Source organism: Hyla sarda, chromosome 10 (genome assembly GCF_029499605.1).
Source record: "Hyla sarda isolate aHylSar1 chromosome 10, aHylSar1.hap1, whole genome shotgun sequence".
Lineage (NCBI taxonomy): Eukaryota > Metazoa > Chordata > Amphibia > Anura > Hylidae > Hyla > Hyla sarda.
The window spans coordinates 85702664-85724595 of record NC_079198.1 but is presented as its reverse complement, the minus strand read 5'-3'; the positions used below and the strand labels follow the sequence as shown (position 1 = coordinate 85724595).

The window sequence follows — 21932 nt, the reverse complement described above, 5'->3', positions numbered from 1 at the left end:
AAACAGATTTGTAAATTATTTCTATTTAAAAATCTTAATCCTTTCAGTACTTATCAGCTGCTTTATGATCCTGAGAAAGTTTTGTAGTTCTTTACAGTCTGACCACAGAGCTGTCTGCTGACACCTCTGTCCAAGTCAGGAACTGTTCAGAGCAGGAGAGGTTTGCTATGGGGATTTGATTGGGAGATTGGAAAGAACTACACAACTTTCTCTGTAGTATACAACAGCTGAGAAGTACTGGAAGACTTAAGATTTTTAAATAGAAGCAATTTACAAATATGTTTAACTTTTTGGTACCATTTGATTTGAAAACATTTGTTTTCCACTTGTTTTCCAACAAAGTACCCCTTTAACCCTTTCCCGCTATAGGACGTAGGCATACGTCCCAGCACCCGACATGTTCTCGGCGGGATCCCGCTGACAATCACAGCCAGATTCCCGCCTCAGCTGGTGGGGCTGCAATCACGCCAGTCCCGGCAGCATCAACCCCATAGATGCTGTGATCAATCCTGATCACGGCATCTATGGTGTTGACAGGGGGAGTGTTCACCAACGGCATCGCTAGTCTGAATTCCTCTCAAAGGGAGGGGGCGTGGCCTCACTGTGCAGGTCTCCGCCCCCTCCCTCAATATGCTGTCTGCTGACATCTCTCAGACCATTAGAAAAACTACAACTTCCAGCTTGTCCTCACTGACAGTAGCGGGACACAAGCTGACAGTGGGAGGATTTTTCCTCCAGGTGTGAACCCTGCACTCACAGCTGTCAATAAAGGAAGTGTGTCCATGACATAGGCGATGACACATGGACACAACAGGACTAGTATGTGTCCAAGCAGGCAGGGGGGGCAGTTGTTTGACTGACTTTTTCAGTATGAAATACTGAAAATGTTCTAATAAAAGCAATTGCAAAACCTATTGGTTTTGCATGCTTTACAACATATCAAAAAATGTTGTATCTCACAGTGCCCATTTAAGGTAAAAAATGGATCCGACCTTAAGGGGTTAAAGTGTAACTGCCAAATGTGTGAAAAAAAACAAAAACAAAAAGAAAACAATGTGCTATAACTTCTCCTTACTCTCCATAGAAGAGCTATGCTGCAGCATGGTTGTGTTGTATGGCAAGACAAAATGTGCTGCAAACAAGAGACACATTAGTGTCCTGAGCTGTTAATGCCACCTAGTGGTGGCTAGATAAAAGAGGATTTTTCTATCATAGCTGTTATAACTTTTGCTATGGAACAACATAGCAAACGTTTATGCAAATGTCAGTGCCCATATAATTAAGAACATAAATTAAAGTGCAAATACAAACATTACTAGAATACAATCAAACTTCCTGCTCCATATATTTCAAGCTTTGTTGTCCATCTTCTAAAAACATTCTGATGCATTTTCCTTCTCTATGACTAAAAACAATGAATATAGATAACAAACATACATGTATAGTCAGAACTACAAATGAAAAGTGAAGATTAGTGTTGGGCGCGAATATTCGCATTTAAAATTTTTATCGCGAATATCGCAAATTCGCCAATATTGCGAATATATTCGCTATATATTCGAAATTACAAATATTTGCTTTTTTCCGCATATGCACATATACATGTGGTAGGCCTCTGGGGTAGGGGTAGTGTAGTCAGGGTTTTGCTTCAGTATATCAGGGGTTAAGGTTAACCCTATTGTTTGTGACGCCAGGCTGAGGGCTAGTATGCTGAGGTAATTCTCCAGCCTAACGCCGCCCTTCCCAGTGACGATAGGTGCATGCATAAAATGACTGAAGGTCCACAAGGTAGTTGAACTTGAACTTGGATAAACTTTACTTAAAGACTTGCGGTACATCCAGTGAAAAGTAACAGTCTCATTAATACAGTCTCCATACACTTCAGTGACTGACAGTTGTTGCGGACCTTTTGATATAAGTCTCTGAATTTAGGGTCAATTGCGAAGATCTGTCCGGATTTAGGGGATAGATAAGGTCCGGAGATCTTGCAGAGTGCTTAGGGATTGATACACTCACGGTTTGTAAAGATCAGCCGTCGCCGCAAGGCTCGGGCCTAACTCACTGATGACAGCAGCGCAGATCCTTCCCTGTCAACAGCCCAGGAACAAGAGAGCTATGGCCAGGGCCCCCTTATATGGGCAGGGGCAGGGCCGTTTTGATTGGTCCGAGTAACTGTCACTCACCGTTACAAGGAATGATGGGTGAAATACGTCATAGGAACCTCCAATGGTCCTTAAGCAAAAACCATAGAGTTTACCTGATCACGTGACCCGCAGGTCCTGCTACTCTCTGTACAGGTAGTTAACCAATTATATACATTTGTACAATTATATTTATATAAATCCTGAATAAACAAGGGGTGGACTAGATAAGAAGAACCCAGACGTCCTAGGGACTCTGGCTATGGGGACCTATATACAGGTACCGTACAGGATGCGGTACCGGGACACCGCATACACATATTTGCATATATGCATATTCGCATATGCGCATATGCACATATTCGCATATTCGTTCTTTTAACTTGTGGGCCAACTAGAATTATGAAAATACACTTGTCAGAGGTTATCAACAACATCCCTAGCAACCAATAGTAAAGTTGCCCACCCCACACTGTTTTCTTCCTCAAATACGCGAATATTCGCATATGTGAATATTCGCATATGCGAATATAAAGAATACGCGAAATCCGCAAATATAGGACAAATATCGCAAATTCGAACATGGGCAATGCCACTCATAACTAGTGAAAATAGCCATTTTTAGAAGCTAAGCATTAAAGATGTTCAGCAAAAAAATGTATCCCCTATCCACAAAATCTCCCACTCAAGGCAGTGGTTCGGCTCCTGCAAATGACCTTTTGCACCCAGCAGCACTTCAGCTGGTCGAAACAAGCACCCTCCATTCATCTCTAAGAATCAGAGACCCAGCGTTCGTGTGAATGCTGACATGCTGGGTACAAAACACGCATTAGCAGAGCAGAGCCGGGGCCTAGCCAGGACTCCATACGGGAGATGGTGTGGGGGTCCCAGCGATTGGACCTTCCTCGCAATCAGACATTTATCTCCTGTCCTGAGGATAGGGGATACATTTTATTTTTTCACTGGACATCTTTAACACTTGAAATTTTATAGAGCTAGAAGTTGGTTTGTATTCCTGTTCTGCATATGCCTTGTGATACTAGGGTGTTTAACTAACCTATTAATATATTATTCATTTTTTTATATGATTTTATGTTCTTTTAGACACATATTTCATCGTCTGCATGGCTCTACTTGGGATCAGTTTGGCAGAAAGTATTCTCGTATTTCGAATAATGAATAACAAAATTATCCATTGTAAGGTCCCGACATGGATAAGAAAGTTGGTTTTAGAAAAGCTAAGCATCTTGGTTTGTCTGAAGGATAATGACTGGGGCATTGAGCCATACAAGAAGTTCTCTGAAGAGCCACAAGGGACGAACACGACTAATGGTGAGTAACAGAAAAAAAAGGTATGTATATGCCTCATCTTTTTAGACAATTCTTTTGTGAAATGTTTAAATTCAGAGTTGTTCCTTTACGTATTATAATGTGTAATACAGAAACTTTGAAGTATATGGATTTAACAAATTTTTATGGTTTGTATATTTTTTGTAAAACTTTGTGCAAAATGTATATACTTTGTACAGGGCCCAAAGGGTGGAGCATAACACAAGGATTTCCTTTGTGGAGTTCTTATGTTCTGCACACTGCACAACAGTTTATGCTGTTGAGGGAACGGGATCAGGAAGGTGATAATTGAATAGTTTAGACAATTTTGCATGTTTATTTATTCATTTGCATATATTTTTGGGGTGGATTTAAAAAAATAAAAAATTATTAATAATAATAAAACTTTTAACTTTTTTCAATTTTTTTTTATATGCGATCATTGTTAAGGCATATCAGGCAATTGAACAACACAATGTGGGTGTGCTTGTCAACTACTAGACACCAGGGATGCATGCCAAAACAGTTTCAACACTGCAATCGCTATTGACCTAGAAATGTATTCAGTTAAATGAGGGGCATCGGAGTGCTCTCTGATGTTGGTCATTACTGGGTGGTGTCGGCTTCTTGGGCTTGGTTTCTTTAGTTCCCTCTGCTGCCCCTCTTCTGACAACAGGTGACACAACTTGAGGTCACTAATGCAAGTGCCTCACGACAGAAGTGCTCCTGGCTCTTGGATAAGAAAATATTTTAATTTTTTTATCTTTTCTATTTAATCTATTCTATTTTATCTATTTAATTGTTTTGCTTTTTTTATACAACCTAATATTTTATTTGCTTTCTGAGCTGCCGCTTGGCTTTAAATGCTTAGGCTTTAAATGCTGCATTAAATTTACTGTACAATAAAAATAGAGAAACATAGCCACCATTTGTATTTTGATCTACTTGCTTCTCTGCATAATTTCAAAAACTAACAGGTTGTTAGTATACATTTTGATCAAAAAGAATAAGCCCACTCGCCACATCAAGGCCACTTAGAGTGGCTCCCTAACCTAACACTGACGTAGTGCCGGGCGGTGACCACTGCCTCCGCAAAACCAAGCCCATAGGGGCTCTGGGCCACCCCACCCCATGGACAAAGAATCACAGAAACAATGGCCGCCACAGAGCACCACACCAGTGTGAACACCTACCATGTGCTCCCTGCAAGAGGGCTGGTAGAATGTTAGGAGGAAACCCTTATGCAGACTCCTTCTAATTAAAAACGCTTGGGCCGAATGGGTGGAGGGAAGTGCTGGCCATGAAAGAAGGGAGAAACTATAAATGTACAACAAAAATAGAGAAACATAGCCGCACATCCACCATTTGTATTTTGATCTACTTGCTTCTTAGCATAATTTTAAAAACTAACCAATTGTTCTTAAACATTTTGATCAAAAAGTACAAGCCCACTCACCACGTCAAGGCCAGCTAGTCAGAGTGGGTCCCTAACCTGACACTGGCGTAGCACTGGGCGACGACCACTGCCTCCGAGACACCATGCCCACAGGGGGAATGACCCAGTGGCCAGGCCGCCCCACTGCTGCTCAACCAAGCCCCTGGCTGTGGGCCACACCACCCCACAGACAAAGCGTCAGAGAAACAATGGCCACCACAGAGCACCACACCAGCGTGAAACCTACCATGTACTCCCTGCCTCCCTACTGTAATAACCACAAAAATATTACTGTGAACTAAATTTATACTTTACATTTATGCCCTCTTGGTAAGCACTTTCGGTAGTGTCACAATCATACATACACTAACTTCATGTCACCAATAGACATGAGCAAACTTTTCAAAAGATCAATTCTGCCGGTTCAGTGAACTCTGGAAAAAAAGTTCTGGTTCTGACAAAACTGTCCTAACCTGTGCTTTACCAGTAGCCCAGAAATGTCTGTATAACACTGTGTAAGAGCCCTGAAAGCCCTGTATAACACTGTTAGGTCACCTAGGAATGTATTTATGAACTTCTGAGCTGTTTATAAGACAAAATTCATTTCACAGTTATGGCAACATGTATGGCTATGGGTAAATAATAATACACAATGGTAACTAGCAGGTTAAATAAAAACACACTGTACTAGCTGATTGTTTATGAATTTTTAAATGAATGTCCAAAAATGATCCCCTTTTGGAGGCAGATGTCTGCCTGTGTTTATGTGCACACAGAGCTATCGAAAGAAGCAATGGCTTTTTTTTTTTCTAAATGGTCACAAATTATCTCTTTTTGGGAGCAACAATAGCTTTTGTGCCTGGAAAATAAAGAATCAATGGATTTTTGCAAACTGTGAAAAAATTATTCTAATTTTGGGGCATAGCAACAGGATTGGCATCTTAGAAAGCTGACAAAAATTATACAAAACCCTATATGTATGGCTTATTCACAATAAGTATAAAGCCAAAAAAGGCCACTCAACCTTCAATGAAAATAGATTTTGCATTGACAGAGCATATTCATAATGCTCTCTGCTGCTTTACTACAATTATTTTATCTGTGCGGCCCTTTCTTCTATCTCTAAAATGGCTGCTGAAGCTATGTGCAAAATGCCTTAACTGGTTAACGACCAAGGACTTGTATACACGACCATGTGTTGTTAACGGGGTACAATGCGGGCTCCCGACTCGAGCCCGCGTGATACTGGCCGGCCCTCAGCTGATTGTTGTAGCTGTGGGCTGGCGTTAATAGCCAACATGCCACGATCGGCATGACCAGCTATTAACCCTTTAGATTGCCGCTGGCAAAGCTCTAACTGCTCCCTGGTGGTCGAGTGGAGTGGATCCCCCCCCCCCCCCACACACACAGATCTTGGGGGGCGATCTACTTCCGAGGTAGCCGGAGGGCTTACCTCTCCTGTAGTGCTGGCTGCTGCACTGTGAATGATAAAGCCAGACAGGACCATCCTTTATCAATCGAGTGCAGAGCACACAGATCAATGTGGTTCTATGGAACCACATTGATCTGTATGAGGAATCAAATGATTCCTCCTAAAAGTCCCCTAAGGCTAAGTTTCTACTTGGTTTTTTGTCTGGCAGTTTTTGGAAAATTGCCACTGCAGTTTTTGTGCCAAAGCCAGAAGTGTATTCAAAAGGAATATGACATATATAGGAAGGTCTTACACTTCTCCTCCCTTATGGATCCACTTCTGACTTTGGCTCAACAACTGCAATGACAGTTTTACAAAACCTGCCAGAAAAAAAACCAAGTGGAAACTTAGCCTAAGGGGACTAAAAGTGTAAAAAAAAAAGTTTAACATTTTTTTTTAAACACACACATTAACCCCTTCCTTATTAAAAGCTAAAGTCACCCCCTTTTCCCAAATTCCATATAAAAAGCATATAAACATAATGAAAATAAACATATGTGGTATCGCCATGAGCCTAAATGTCCAAACTTTAAAAATATAAGGTTAATTAAACCGCACGGTCAATGGCGTACAGGTAAAAAAAATTCAAAAGTTCAAAATTGCGTATTTTTGGTAACTTTGTATACACTAAAAATATGTATAAAAAGTGATGAAAGAGTCTAATCAAAACAATCATGGTATCGATAAAAACTTCAGATCACTGAGCAAAAAATGAGCCCTCGTACCACCCTGTATGCAGAAAAATAAAAAAAGTTATAGGAGTCAGAAGAGGACAATTTTAAACATTCTAATTTTGGTGCATATAGTTATAATTCTTTTTTACGTAGTAAAATAAAGAAACATACTATAAATTGGGTATCATTGTAACCATATCAACCTACAGAATGAAAATAGGGTGTCATTTTTCTGAAAAGTGCACTGCGTAGAATCGGAAGCCCCCAAAAGTTACAAAATAGTGGGGTTTTTTTTGCAATTTTGCCCCACAAATATTTTTTTTCTGGGTTTGCCGTAAATTTTGTGGTGAAATGATTAATGTCATTACAAAGTACAAATGGTGGCACAAAAAATTAGCCCTCATATGAGTCTGTAGGTGCATAATTGAAAGTGTTATGATTTTTAGAAGGTGATGAGGAAAAAATGAAAGTGCAAAAACTGAAAAGCCTGTGCTCCTTAAGGGGTTAATAGGGACTTTCACATTGCCCCTATACTACCTCCTGATTGGCATTATCAAATTCCCTAAGGTCATGTTATCCTTCCTTCTGCCATTTGGCTGACATCTTATCCCCTATCCACCCCTAGATATCTTGTCTAGTGATGTCGCGAACATAAAATTTTCGGTTTGCGAACGGCGAACGCGAACTTCCGCAAATGTTCGCGAACCGGGCGAACCGCCATTGACTTCAATGGGCAGGCGAATTTTAAAACCCACAGGAACTCTTTCTGGCCACAATACTGATTTAAAAAGTTGTTTTAAGGGGAATAATACCTGGACTGTGACGTGCTGGAGGGGAATCCATGGCAAAACTCCCATGGAAAATTACATAGTTGATAAAGAGTCTGATTTTAATCCATAAAGGGCATAAATCACCTATTATTCCTAAATTCTTTGGAATAACGTGCTTTAGCCCCCCTTTAGGCAGCACATAGAGCCCCCCTTTAGACAGCACATAGTTAGATCCCCCCCTTTAGGCAGCACATAGATTCCCCCATATTAGACAGCACATAATTAGAGCCCCCCTTTAGGCAGCACATAGGTAGAGCCTCCCTTTAGGCAGCACATAGAGCCCCCTTTAGGCAGCACATAGTTAGATCCCCCCTTTAGGCATCACATAGTTAGATCCCCCTTTAGGCAGCACATAGATTCCCCCATATTAGGCAGCACATAGTTAGAGCCTCCCTTTAGGCAGCACATAGAGCCCCTTTAGGCAGCACATATTTAGACCCCCCCTTTAGGCAGCACATAGATTCCCCCATATTAGGCAGCACATAGTTAGAGCCCCCCTTTAGGCAGCACTGGTTTTATTTCACAGCCAAAAAAGGTATTTTTTTAATTTTTATTTGAACAACTTTCACACCAAATGTGATTTGCACTAGTGAGGAAAAAAGGTTGCCAGTGGAGTTCCCCTTTTAAGCAGAGGTCCCCAACCAGGGTGCCTCCAGCAGTTGCAAGACACATGGACTGAACTTATAGCCCTTTTAATACTGTAGTTAGTTGCTTGAAGGAACTTAAGTTTTACACTGGAGTACCCCTTTTAACCAGCGGTCCCCTCCCAACCAGGGTGCCTCCAGCTATTGCAAGACACACGGACTGAACTTATAGCCCTTTTAATACTGTAGTTAGTTGCTTGAAGGAACTTAAGTTTTACACTGGAGTACCCCTTTTAACCAGCGGTCCCCTCCCAACCAGGGTGCCTCAAGCTGTTGCTAGAAACACGGACTGATAGTTGAGCCCTAAAAAGGGCTTTTTTGGGTGCTGTCCTTAAAGCAGATGTTAGACTAGTGTTTTAGGAGTAAAGTGGACCCTGAATACACCACCTAGCAGCAACCTAGCTATCGCTTTCCCTATTACAGCAGGAGCAGCTTCTCTAACCCTCCACTTACTAAGCCTGCAGCATGCTGAATGAAGGTAAAATGGCGTCCGTGCAAGAGGTAGGAGGGTCTGGAAGGGAGGGACTGCTGCTGATTGGCTGTAATGTGTCTGCTGACTGACTCACAGGGTCAAAGTTTACCGCAATGTTAAAGTATAGGGGGCGAATCGAACTTCACATATGTTCGCCCGGCGATGCGAACATGCTAAGTTCGCCGGGAACTGTTCACCGGCGAACAATTCGCGACATCTCTAATCTTGTCCCCTATCCAAAGTATAGGGGATAAGATGTCTGACTGCACTGGGATTTCCTAAGGAATGCAAGTCTATGGGAGGGGCGTGGCGGCCATCACACCTGCTCCCATAGACTTGCATTGAGGGGGAGTGGTGTGACGACACGAGGGGCGTGGCCATGGCAACAAAATGTTCCAAAGGCTGGGGCAGCGGAGTACCATTTAAGTCTGCATAAATTAGTTCAGCTTTCCAAGATGACAGTCTTCGGTCTCCTAGAAATGCATTGACCTTTTCCAGGCCACCAGAGCACTTGTAAAGCTGAGCTAATTTATGCAGATTTAAGTAATCAACAGTCGAGCCACAAGGTTCATTATAAACCAATTTACTGTAAGTTCGCTCAACTCTACATAGCATCTGTTGACCCACGGTCAGGCCAGAACTTATGGCCATAAAGCAGGCACAAATATTTCTAACATGTTTGGGGCATCCCAATTGTTCCCCAATATCAGGGCAAATGAGGAGCAAGTGCATTTTATTCTATCATATCTGCATTATTGTTCTGGATCAGAAGTGTCAGGAAAAAGATTTTCTCCATCTTCACATTAAAATAAATATATGCTAAAGAAAACATAATTCTAAGGAAGTCAGGAGAAATCAACATATGTGACATATATAATTTCATATATAATTTCTTTCTTTTCATTAACACAGATGAATTAGACAAATATGCTGACAACACAGAACTCACCACCCAGTCAACTCCAGTTACGGAAGCAGTCAGAGATGTACTGGGAAACATCCTCAAGGAGATAGTTACCATCCGGCAGTATATCAAAGACAAAAGTGACCAGAAACCTCAGAAGGAATGGCTGTTGGTTGGATATATACTTGATAAATGTCTTTTCTGGGTGTATCTGGGGATTGTCATGGCTTACATTGTTAGCATAACTATTGTCTGGTCGTATCACATAGTTCAATAAATGACACCAACAAAAAAGATTGATGATGTTGATTAAAATTCATGAGCCTGGAGATTAAAACGGCTTTGATGTGGCTCATAATTAAATACTTAGGCAAAAAATATCCTTAAAGAAGCCCTTTTATGCTTATATAGGGCAGTATAGTCTATTATAATGTTCATGTGTATGCCTTTTCCTTACCTGTGTTAGCTGACGTGGCAGGCATGGGATAGGCTCCATGTTTGATGCACACAGAGATCCTCATTTACTCAGCGTGTTGGATTATTACCAGTGTGAAATGTTTCCGACTTGCAGGATTCATCTCTATTTACTATTAAGATTCACAGATTTACAAGTCGAGAACATTTTCTGACCAGCTGTTTCTGAGTTGAAATTTCCAGCCATTTATTCACAGGATTTTCTGTGTATTCAATAGTAAATAGGTTGGGCTTTAAAACCACGCCCCTTTGGCGCAAACCATGCCCCCTTTTCAGCTTTTTGCAAAGCCTGGTTTGTCGGATATTTCTGGCGCACACTGGCGCAAATAGGTCGCAGACACTGTGCACCAACATAACTTGGAATAACAAGACAAAACGAGTCTGTTTTAGCTTAATAAATGAGGACAAGATTCTCTGATGTAACTTAATAATGCAGCCTACACTTCTTATGAATCATCTGGCTTTGGGTGGGGTGTTTGATTATTGCAGCTGGTGATCTCATCAGGCTGCTGGTGCTGGAGATCACCCAGGTAAACTCATTAGACTCACAAGTGGGTTGGTGTCAGTTCACACTCAAAGTGCGTATTTTAGAGAAATATTGCTATGAGACAAAAGCTATTTGACCTCTAATCACAACTGAGATGTTTTATGACTATTTAAAGTCTTTATGATAGTTACACGTTTAATTTTTACAGCATTTTTTTTTACACATTTTACAGCATTTTAGCTGTTTTTGTGGCAATTTTTCCAAAATCATGGTAAAAAGTACACATTTTACTGTATTTTGCACAGTTGTGGTACAATATCTCCTTTTTGCCATAATTTTGGGAAAATCACAACAAGAAAAAAAAAAAGCATGAAATGCAACGTGCAAACATTGCTTTAGGGGAGGTGTATAAATCTTATATATACTCTGATCCCATAGAGACAGCAGTAGCAGTATACAGATAGAGCTGGAGGGGATCCCATAGAGATAGCAGATGAAGCTGGGAGGGGTCTGGAGGTGGTAGGAGGCAATCTGGTAATTGGTTATCCTGTAGCTCATAGTCAAACCCAGATCTGACATAATGTGAGACACTATATGCACAGTTAGGGTGCATGCACACTACGTTTCTTAAGATACGGGACCGTATACGGCTGGGGAAAGGGGGGTGGAGAGTCAGGGGCGGGGCAACCGCACGCTGCCATATGCCGTCCCGTATCTAATGTATTTCAATGAGCGACCGGAGTGAAACGCTGCCTCCGGTCGGCTCCGTTTTGCCCCGTATACAGTTTCCCGACCCTAAAAACGCTGTTGACTACGTTTGTAGGTCCGGTCGGGAAACCGTATACAGGCCAAAACGGAGACGACCGGAGGCAGCGTTTCACTCCGGTCGCTCATTGAAATACATTAGATACGGGACCGCATATGGCAGCGTGCAGTTGCCCTGCCCCCCTCTCCCCAGCCGTATACGGCCCCGTATCTTAAGAAAGGTAGTGTGCATGCACCCTTACGGTGTTAGAGTCAGACTGGTGATCACATGACCAATTTAGACTAATAAAACATATAGATGCCTCTGTGTTGAAAGTAAACAAATGGCTCTTTACAACTAGTGATGCTGCGTGTGCATGATATGGGCAAAAAAAAAAGAATGAAAACCCAGCACTTTTTTCCTTTTTTTCATAGCATTCCAGGAGCCCTAACTTTTTGGTTTTCCATTCAGTTTTGCAAGACATCTTAGGGTACATGTAAGGGTTAGTTCATATCACGATTTGCCCAGAAACCAGTAAACCATGCTTTTGGGTCAGAGACCAATTTCATATACACTTAAAGGGGTATTCCGGCTTTATACATTTTATCCCCTATCTAAAGGATAGGGTTAAGATGTATGATCACAGGGGACCTGCCGCTGGGGACCCCCACGATCTCGGTGCAGCCCCCGGCATTCTGTGCCGGGTGCTGCCTCCGAGACAGGGACGTGATGTCATGACCACTCCCTCTAGTGACATCACACCATGCCCCTCCATTCATGCCTATGGGAGGGGGCGTGACGTCTGTCACGCCCCCTCCCATAGACATGAATGGAGGAGCGTTGCATTACGTGATGTCACTAGGGGGTGTGGCAGAGACGTTACGTCCCCGTCTCGGAGGCAGTGCCCGGCACAGAATGCCGGCGGGACCCCCGAGATCACACATCCTATCCCCTATCCTTTAGGTAGGGGATAAAATGTATAAAGCTGGAATACTCCTTTAAAGATTACTGTTTGCGACATTAAAAGTAATGGAGCCCAAGCGTCTCTGTGCCTGGATATGTCAGCAGCAACCCATTTTTATATTTTTCAACATATCTGTGCAACAGAAGGCACAAATGTAATGTGAACCTTTCTTAGCTTTTATTAACTTTTTTTTTTTTTTCAAAGGAAATGCAAAAATTCCACCATAACTTTTTGTAGTTCTTTCCAACCTTTTACCAAGCATCAGAATTAATTGAACCTTTATATTTGGGTTGTATGACTGCAGCAACACAGTACTTGTTTAAGGGTCTTTTTTGCACAATAAAAACATGTTTTAAGGGAATACATCATTTTTGTGAAGCCATAACTTTTTTTTTTTTTTTTTTTTACCTATCAGTGTGGAAAATGTGTCAAAACCTGTGTAGTGGTACAGGAGCAGTGGTTCAATGTCCTATAGTAACCAATCAGATTGTCTTTTTCATTTTTCACAGACCTCTTTAAAAATTAAAGAAGCAAACTGATTGGTTGCTATGGGCAACTGCACCCCTCTTCCTCTGCACAGGTTTTGATAAATCTGTCCCAATGTAACTATATGAGGTCTTCTTTTTTGCAGAGTAGATTTTCTTTCCAGTATTTTGGGAAACATGTAATTAATTAGTATTTTATCACTTTTCTTGGTGGAGGTAGGAAAATAAGAATTCCACAGTGGTCTTTGATTTTTTTTTTGGTTTTTTTTGGTGTTCATAATGCAATTTCAATAACATGTCAACATTAGTGCTCAGGTTATTATTCTTAAGATCACATTTATGCTATATTTGTGTGTATGTGCAGTGTGTTATTGTCTTTCACAATTTTAATAAATAAAACCAGTATTTATTGTGCACTTTTTACATTTTCTAACTTTACTTTAGACACAGATATTTTGTTTATTTAACTTATTCATTAAACCTCCTGCCTAGACCGGCATGATTGAGTTAGAGAAGCCCTCAGGCGGTTATGTTAATCAAACCTGACTGGCAGGGGTGCCATAAATGAAATAAATGGAAGCTGCCAGGTCGCCTCCCCTGTGACTAGATGGGACTAGATGGCAGTCATAGCCGGCAGTGATTGAAGATACTTTTCAGGATTGCAGAATGCTGTTCTTCTGGCCTGTCAGGTCCAGGGGCCAGTATATGATTCACCAAGGACCTGACAGGCTCCATGGATTGTCCAATAATATGAACCCAAAAAAAATGTTTTTGTAGATCCAACACATTCTCCTCAGTAGTCAAGGCATGTAGCACTGGCATCACCATGCTTTTTTTAGACCATTTGTGGCTTTTTTTCATACTCTCAAAAAAATCCTTGAAAATGCACTTAAAGGGGTTCTCCCCCCCCCCCAAAACATCTTATCCCCTATATGGCCGCTGGGAACCCCGTGATCGCTGAAGTACTGAACAACAGCAGCTTGGGGCTTCCATGTTGGTGATGTCACACCAGGCCCCTCCATTCATGTCTATGGGAGGCTAGAATATAGCTGTCATAACCCCTCCTATAGACAAGAATGGAGGGGACATGATGACGGTGGTTGCCCGCCATCAGGCACAGAGCGGAGTTCAGTCCTGCATGGGATTACAGGGTGGATTCCCAGCAGCCGGACCCCGCAATCAGACAGATGTTTAAGGGCAGAGTATCCCATCAATAAAAGCAGTAACTACACCCACTACACTCACAGTTGAATTTGATTTTGCTAGGAGCCATCTACATATTTACAAGATATCATATCCCCCACATCAGATAATACAAGCATACACTGTATTGCAGAATGAGCTTTCTGAGGCCCCTTTCACACTACCTTTATGACCCATCAATAATGAGAATTCGGGTAGAAAACAGACATGGTCGCACATCTACAATCTTGTATAATGATCTGATTGCTTCTCAGCATAATATCAAAAACTAACAGGTTGTTAGTACACATTTTTGATCAAAAAATACAAGCCCACTCGCCACGTCAAGGCCACCTATTTAGAGTGGGTCCCTAATGTCCCTAGCATAAAATGGCATAGCACTGGGCGGCAACCACCACCGCCACGGCACCAATGCCCACGGGGGGAACGACCCACTGGCAGAGCGGCCCCAATGCCACTCAAACCAGTCCATGGGTCGCACCTCCCCGCAGACACGGCGCCACGGCAGCAACGGACGCCACACAGCACCACACCAGTGTGACCCATCAATAATGCTCGTCAAACTCTCTCTCTTTTTTTTTTTTCTAGAGTTTAACAGTCGCCATTTTGACGGGGCACAACGGGCAATAACAGGTCCCAATGGACCCCATTATAGTCAATGGGGTCCGTTGGGTGCTGCTATTTTCAGAGAGAATAGCGGGAGAAAAAGACGGTGAAAGCACAATTTTTTCTCCCGCTATTCTTCCTGGTGGTCCTGACGGCCGTCACACTACCGGGTCATAACGGTAGTATGAAAGGGGCCTAAGATGGTTTCAAGAATTTATTGTTTGCAAATTAAATCAAGAATTATTTTGCATTTATTAATTTCACAACCATCTCTCTAATCTTATGTAGGAGAGCAATAGAGGGTAATGCAATGATTATACCCACCAGAAAGGTTCTCTTATTAATAGCATTTGTGGTAATGTGAACATTAGTAAAACATCTGGATAAATAATTAAGCTTATTTATATATTAACATTTACCTCTGCAATGAGAAGACCAGAGTGCTCCTGTTACACTGAAGGATAATCTGTAGTCATCTTCTCAAACATCTTCTGTCTTGGAGATCGAAATTAAAAGAACAGGAGACATATTAATTTAACACTTTTCTAACATCAGAATAACTCTGAATGGGACTTTTCTGCACATTTCAACATGTATATGAATTTTAAAGGCTACAATTAAATAAATAGGGCAGTCATAGAGATTGCAAGGTAAAATTTCAAATATACATCTAAACAAAATAAAAAAATAAATTGAAAAAATGAAGAAGGGCCATGAGTCATGCCCAAAAGCAATGGAAATCCTGGCCAGCAGCTGGAAGCACTTACATCTATGGGAATAGTGGGGTAAGATTTATCAAAACCTGTCCAACTCAGTAACTTTTACTCTGGATAAATCTCCCCAGTGATTCCACTCCCTTCAGGCCAGGATAGGTGTTATAAAGCTGTCATCACATATGCCCGGTGTCCGGCATAGGTGAATTCAGCCTAAATTAGGATGCAACTGATGTGACAACTGATGACAACATGCATCAGTTGTCATCAGTTGTTTAGCATCTGGTGACCATCGTTTCAGAACGCCAGACATGTGGTGCTGTTCGGCGATTAAAACCGTCCGGTGTCTCAATTTGGAAGCCAGATGATTGTGAACTGTCCCAGTCACAGGTTCCCTCCAATGCATACTGGAGAGAAACACTGCCGGACAACTGTTGTATGTGAAGGAGGCCTTACTGCCCCGATTCGCATCAGAATTACCTGTATTTATGTGTTTTTAGTAAATGTTGTTTTAGGGTACGTTCCCACACAGCGTATTTTGCTGCGTATTTGCTGCGTATTTGGTGCTGCGTATTTTCCTACCCATTGACTTCAACAGAGAAAATAAAATACGCAGCAGCAAATACGCAGCAAATACGCCGTGTGGGAATGTACCCTTAAGCTGTAACAGCATACAACTACTGTGGCATCTGGTGCTGATAAACAAGTGTTGTACACCTGGTGGAGAGAACACAAAAAGGAGGAACTCCCATTACATTAGGACAAACAGAGCTGCAACAGCTTGCTAGAGGAGGATAGGTGGCATTATTCTGGCCTGAGAGGAGTTGTGATTCCATTCTACTCATAGAAGTGATAGCTCTCTGTGTCTGGACTATGAAACGTTAATATGATGGCTTTTAACATTTAGTGGGCAGTAGTGATTTGTCACTCACCAAGTGTAAGTTTTGCTGTTTTAATTTTTCTTCCATGTTTCTTTCCAATGGATGCTCCACTTGGTGCCGTGACCCCCACGATCAGAAATGTTATCCCTTATCCTTTGGATAGGGGATAAGATGATAACATTTTAGTAATTTTAGTAATGTGAGTGACTTTTAGGTGATGGCCATAATTATACAGTAAGGGGTGTTTATTAGGGATACATGTCCCTTAATGTACAACATTTACACCCCCTGACTATATAATACCATCCATCACCTGATTCCCTTAACTGTTAGATAAGGGCTCATTCACACATCCGCCTGCTCCCGTAAAAAAATGCCCCTTATGCAACCCGTTTACTAATTTTGCAAACGGGTTGCAAAGGGCTGTAAAAGTATATCTATCAGCAGCGCATAGTGCCAGCAGCTGGCAGCCGATGCTGCTGATAGATATACTTTTCATACATAGCGCTGCAATGGCATATGTATATAGATTATATAGATGCGCTGGGATGGGGGAAGGGGAAGATAACGCTATATGTCTGCCTCCCCCAGATATATATATATATATATATATATATATATATATCTAATGCGCTGGTGGGGGGCATGTCTTTATTAATGCGCTGGGGGGCTAGATATATAGGCCATATGTCTGCTCCCCCCTGCAGCGCTATATATCTTGCCCCCCACAGCTCTTTTAATATAGATATGGTCCCCCGCTGCCACTCCCAATGTTCATTTTAAAAACCCTGCGGAGAGCCCTGAATGGCTCCTCGATACCAGCCATTCAGGGCTCCCAGTGGGGGATTTAAGAATGAAAGTAAAAACACACCATACATCGCAGGGTTTCGGAGCTTGCCGCCCGCTCCCCTGCTTAATAACTTCTGATCGCATTGGGTCTCAGAAGTGAGACCCGGTGCGATCAATCCCTCAGCCCCTGTACTACAACCCCCATCATAGAACAGACTCTGTTCCATGATGGGGGTAGTAGTACAAGCACTAACGTAGTCTCCCCAGCCACCCGCAGACTCCCATAGCCAGGAAACTACTACTTCCATCATGGAAATAAGTCTCTTCCATGATGGGAGTAGTAGTAGTCCCGGCTGCAGGAGTCTGTAGGTGGCTGACTTTTCATACTAACGGATGAAAAACTGATGCAAAAGGATGCCACAGAATTTCATCAGTTTGCATCAGTTTGCATCCGTTAGTAGTATGGTCCGTTTAGGAGGCAGTGATGGGAGAAAAACGGAACGGAAGTAAACGGCTGTGGGAACCTAGCCTTAACTACTAACCCTCATATCTCAGGGACAGGACAATCTATCAAGAAGCTTTAAAAAGGTGATTACAGGTCCTCTTAGTATTTTCCTATTCCTATTTCCAATAATTTTCAGGGTAAAGTACCTTTTTATTTAAAAAAATAAATAAATAGCAGTAATAACCAAGAATATCGAACATATTTTGTATTAACTGATACTATATGTATTTTACACTAGTTACATATTGCCTTTTCTTATACATGGCTCATCTACAATGGCCTATATATGGATTCCAGCAGGAAGGGGACCTGAAAAATTCTATTATGAGAATAGTGCAATTAACATAAAAAAACAGAGAGGAAATTAACATTTCCACTTAAAAGCTGAGGATTATTATAATGGATGTTTACAAAAGTAATCTACATCTGGGCCTTTCTACTACAGATTTCTACAATGCATTAATAGAAATGTGGTTTTTCGTCCTTCAGCACAAAAACAACTTCACAGTACATACATTATTTATACGTCTTTTTAAGATGGAATCTCTGTAGTTTTGTTTCATTGTGTTTTTATGAATTCATATATATGTATGTGTGTGTTGTAAATGTAAAATGCTTTAAAAAAAATCCCTCGTAATTAAAAATTAAACAAAAATAAATAAAAAAGTTCTCTAACAGTGTTTTTCGGTTATCATATTTCATATCTCACGGAATTAAAGTGATCAATATGTTCAATGTATGCAAGAATTGTACAGATAAAAATACCAATCACAAGGCAATAAAATGAGCCCTCACACAGCTTCATAGAGGGAAAAATATAAATGGGATATAGGGGTAAGAATAGAGCGAATAAAAGTTGTTGTTTCAATTTTTTTGCACAATGGGGGTGCACTGCTGTATTGAGTCACAATAGCAATGAAATAATGTCACACAGCAAAAAGGAAAAAAGATAGCGGCACTCATCCATCTTTAAATATCCAATCTTTAATTAATCCTTCATTATATATATGCCCGGAGGTAGAAAGGTTTTTTCCATTTTTCTTTTTTTTTTAAGCTTTGAGCATAGCACTTTTTGAAAGGAGTAGGGACAGCTGGGGGGTATGTATGAAGCTTTTTACCCTTTGGAATTCATTAATTGCGACTTTTCGATTTGGCGCAAGTTTAGGCGCAAATACCTTCATTTAGGCGCAAATCTACACCATGAATAAAGTGACAGAGAAAATAGCTACACCAATAGAATGTCCCAAAGTCAGATTTACTGCCTGGAATTCTGGGGTCTGCACCTTTTGTAGGGCTACATTTGTGCCAAAATTAAAAACTTGTGTACGACAATTGATAATTTTGGCGCAAATATGCTCCATTTGATGCAAAAAAACATACATAAAATCACACATTGCTACGCCATTATTGATACATGTCCCCCAGCTGTCTTTACCAGGTGCCCTGTTCCCTAGCATACTTTTGATGATGCTTTATGCTTATATTGTAAGGTACCCTAAAAAGAGGATCCAGGATACTAGAAAATTCAATTGTCCAGGCCACATATGCCGGACCCAGAGAATCTGTGCCTTTTCTTAAAAGTATGTCAATAATTATACAATAATATTTTTTGTTATTCCATAAAACCTCCTGATATCCACCTCCACCATGGGCATTGGAAAGAGCTGAGTACCATAATTTAAAATGAAGCTTCAGACCTGGGGTAGCTTCAGGCTATTTTATTTTATTTTTTTGAGTACCATGCTGGTTACAGAAAAAACATTACCAGCCTAAATCTGCCTCAGGAGTGGAGAATGATTTTAGATGCCGAATGGTGCCTAGCTTTTCCTGGCATACCTGGTGGCAGTGGGTACCACAGGCTTAAAACTTAGCCTTTACTTAGTACCAGAAAGCTGACAGATGGCTCCACTACTAAGCCAGTAATATGGGAAAACAAGAATAACATTTCCCCACACATAAAAGAACCCTGTAAAAAAGTGAACATATTAGTAAACATATTAGCAAAACAATTATTATGCTTACCATGTTTTAAGTCCGGGGCAGAAGCTGGCTCTGGTTACTGCCACAGGGTTTCCTTCTCGGGAGCAGAGCATGCACACATATCCAGTTCCATTATCTGACACACCATCTACTTTTGGCCAGGAAACCCCATGCATCACCAGCATTGCTGGTTTACTTGTGATCACGGTGAGTCAGAGATGCATAAAGCATCCCTGGTTTACTGTTCTGTTTGTGGAGCAGGGGATCCCTGTAAAATTTTGCTGAGTCCATGCTCCTCTGAAAAAGTTTCTGTGGTTGCCTATGCTGTTTACGTAGTGCATCACAAAAACTACTACAAATGATGGGTGATTTGCATGCATCTAAGGTCTCTTACACAGGTTTACACAAAGGGGGTATTTTTGAAAAGTGGAGTAGGTAAATGTCTTTTTACTCCCTTATTTCATGCAGTGGAAACTGTGTACCCGCACCAAATTTATCACATGGTGCAATACATGTGATAAATCTGGTGCTGATCAAATTTCTTACATCAGAGCTCCACTTTGTATGGTGTTTTCTCTGCAACTTTTACGTGACTTTTTAACCTGTGAGATAATTATGTGACTTTTTAATAATGCTGTCCACAGTTTGTAAGTGCTTTTTTATTTGGTAGTGATTAGCGCCCTTTTTGCTGGATTTCACCAAAGTATGCAACTTCTTTTTAAATGTTGCAGTTTCATAAATCGCTGACCACTGGCTGCAAAAAAATCTACTAAAAAACATGGCTACCATTGCAAAAATCCAAAACACAGGTAAAGGAAAATTCACAGGAAAAGTTGCAAAAAACACACTGTGCTAAAATTTGCGACAAATTTACCCAAGAAAACCAGGGTAAAATGCTTGATAAATACACCTCAAAGTGTCTATAGTAGTGCAAGGGCTGACATGCTGCCCTTAGTATTTAGTAGAGTAAATGCAAGGCAAATACTACATAGATGGAAAATGCAAACCATACAGCTGCACACCTTACACAATACAGCTGGAAACAATAAAACATAAAAAAAATTTCAACAAAAATATTAAGATATGATATATACAGTGTACAGTATATGAGAAGCATGACAGATAATTTAGTCATTTTCATTCAATTCTGGGAACCAACTAGTGGTTGAAAGGCAGACTGTTGAGACCCAATTACCTCCTAGCAGGCTATAACTACCCCTCCCCCTTACTACAATAAATAATTCAATATTAACTGACACAACAACAATTTAACTTTTCCGTGGGTGGGGATCGGCCACAGCTTTATTTATAAAATTAGTAGTATAAATAACAATTTAACTGTAACAAAGACACCGATTGGCTTCTTACCAACCCGAGAGGTGCTGCCACACCATCCTGTGTGGAGGTCTACCCCGGGCTGACCCCGCTTTCACCGTCTTCTTACTGCCAAGCCGTGACTTACAAAAAACAGAGATACAAAAAGGGAGGGAGGGCAAAGCTCCGGGTCCTGGGCAGATTGAGGGGGGGAAAGGAGACACCACATCTATAAATACCCAGGGGTGCCCCTGAAAGCCTGGGAAACTATTGAACCCCTGATTGGTGCACTCCTTTCCCCCCCACCCATGGGACATACCACTATAGTTAGCGACAAGTTTTACAGGCGGGGGAGGGGGCTAAAAACCTTGCCTGTATTATTTCTTAACCCCTTAACTGCTCACCAGTCAGGGGGCAAGCTAGTTATGCACAGCTTGCCCTTCCATGACCAGCCACTAGTCTTGTACTATAATATTCAGCCTAATTTCTTATTGATATGGTTCATCGGTATGTTCTGAGTAGATACACAACCCACAACAAATGGTTTTATGCTTTTAAAGTAAGATCTCGCAGGAAATACCAGTGAAATATAAACCCATGTTACTATTACTCAGTGCTCACATAAATAGTAAAGACTGACAACAAATGTGCTAATGGTCTGGAAGAATAACGTCATACAACAACATCTACTTAAATGCTTGGCTGAAATCACACAGAGGATTGGTGGAATCCCAAAAGGCGGGTGTGGGGAAAAACAATATAGTAGCAATCCCCATTGTTTCCTATTTCAGTACACACAGTCTCCTCTCAATGACAGACTGACAGAATATCAGAAGTTTGTCGCATCCATTAGAAGAAGAAAATATATCTGCTCTTCAGTACAACA

At 41.2% G+C, this 21932-nt stretch overlaps 1 protein-coding gene across 2 annotated transcripts in view; it reads left to right on the top strand.

Annotated features, from left to right (window-relative positions):
* Nucleotides 1-10190, top strand: part of LOC130293713 (5-hydroxytryptamine receptor 3A-like) — a 49790-nt gene extending 39600 nt beyond the window's left edge. For both annotated transcript variants that reach the window (XM_056542740.1, XM_056542739.1), the window contains exons 6-7: nt 3246-3473; nt 9909-10190. In XM_056542740.1, coding sequence (XP_056398715.1) covers nt 3246-3473; nt 9909-10177 — 497 coding nt within the window. In that variant the 3' untranslated portion in view covers nt 10178-10190. The remainder of the gene's footprint in view (nt 1-3245; nt 3474-9908) is intronic.
* The last annotated feature ends 11742 nt before the right edge of the window (nt 10191-21932 follow it).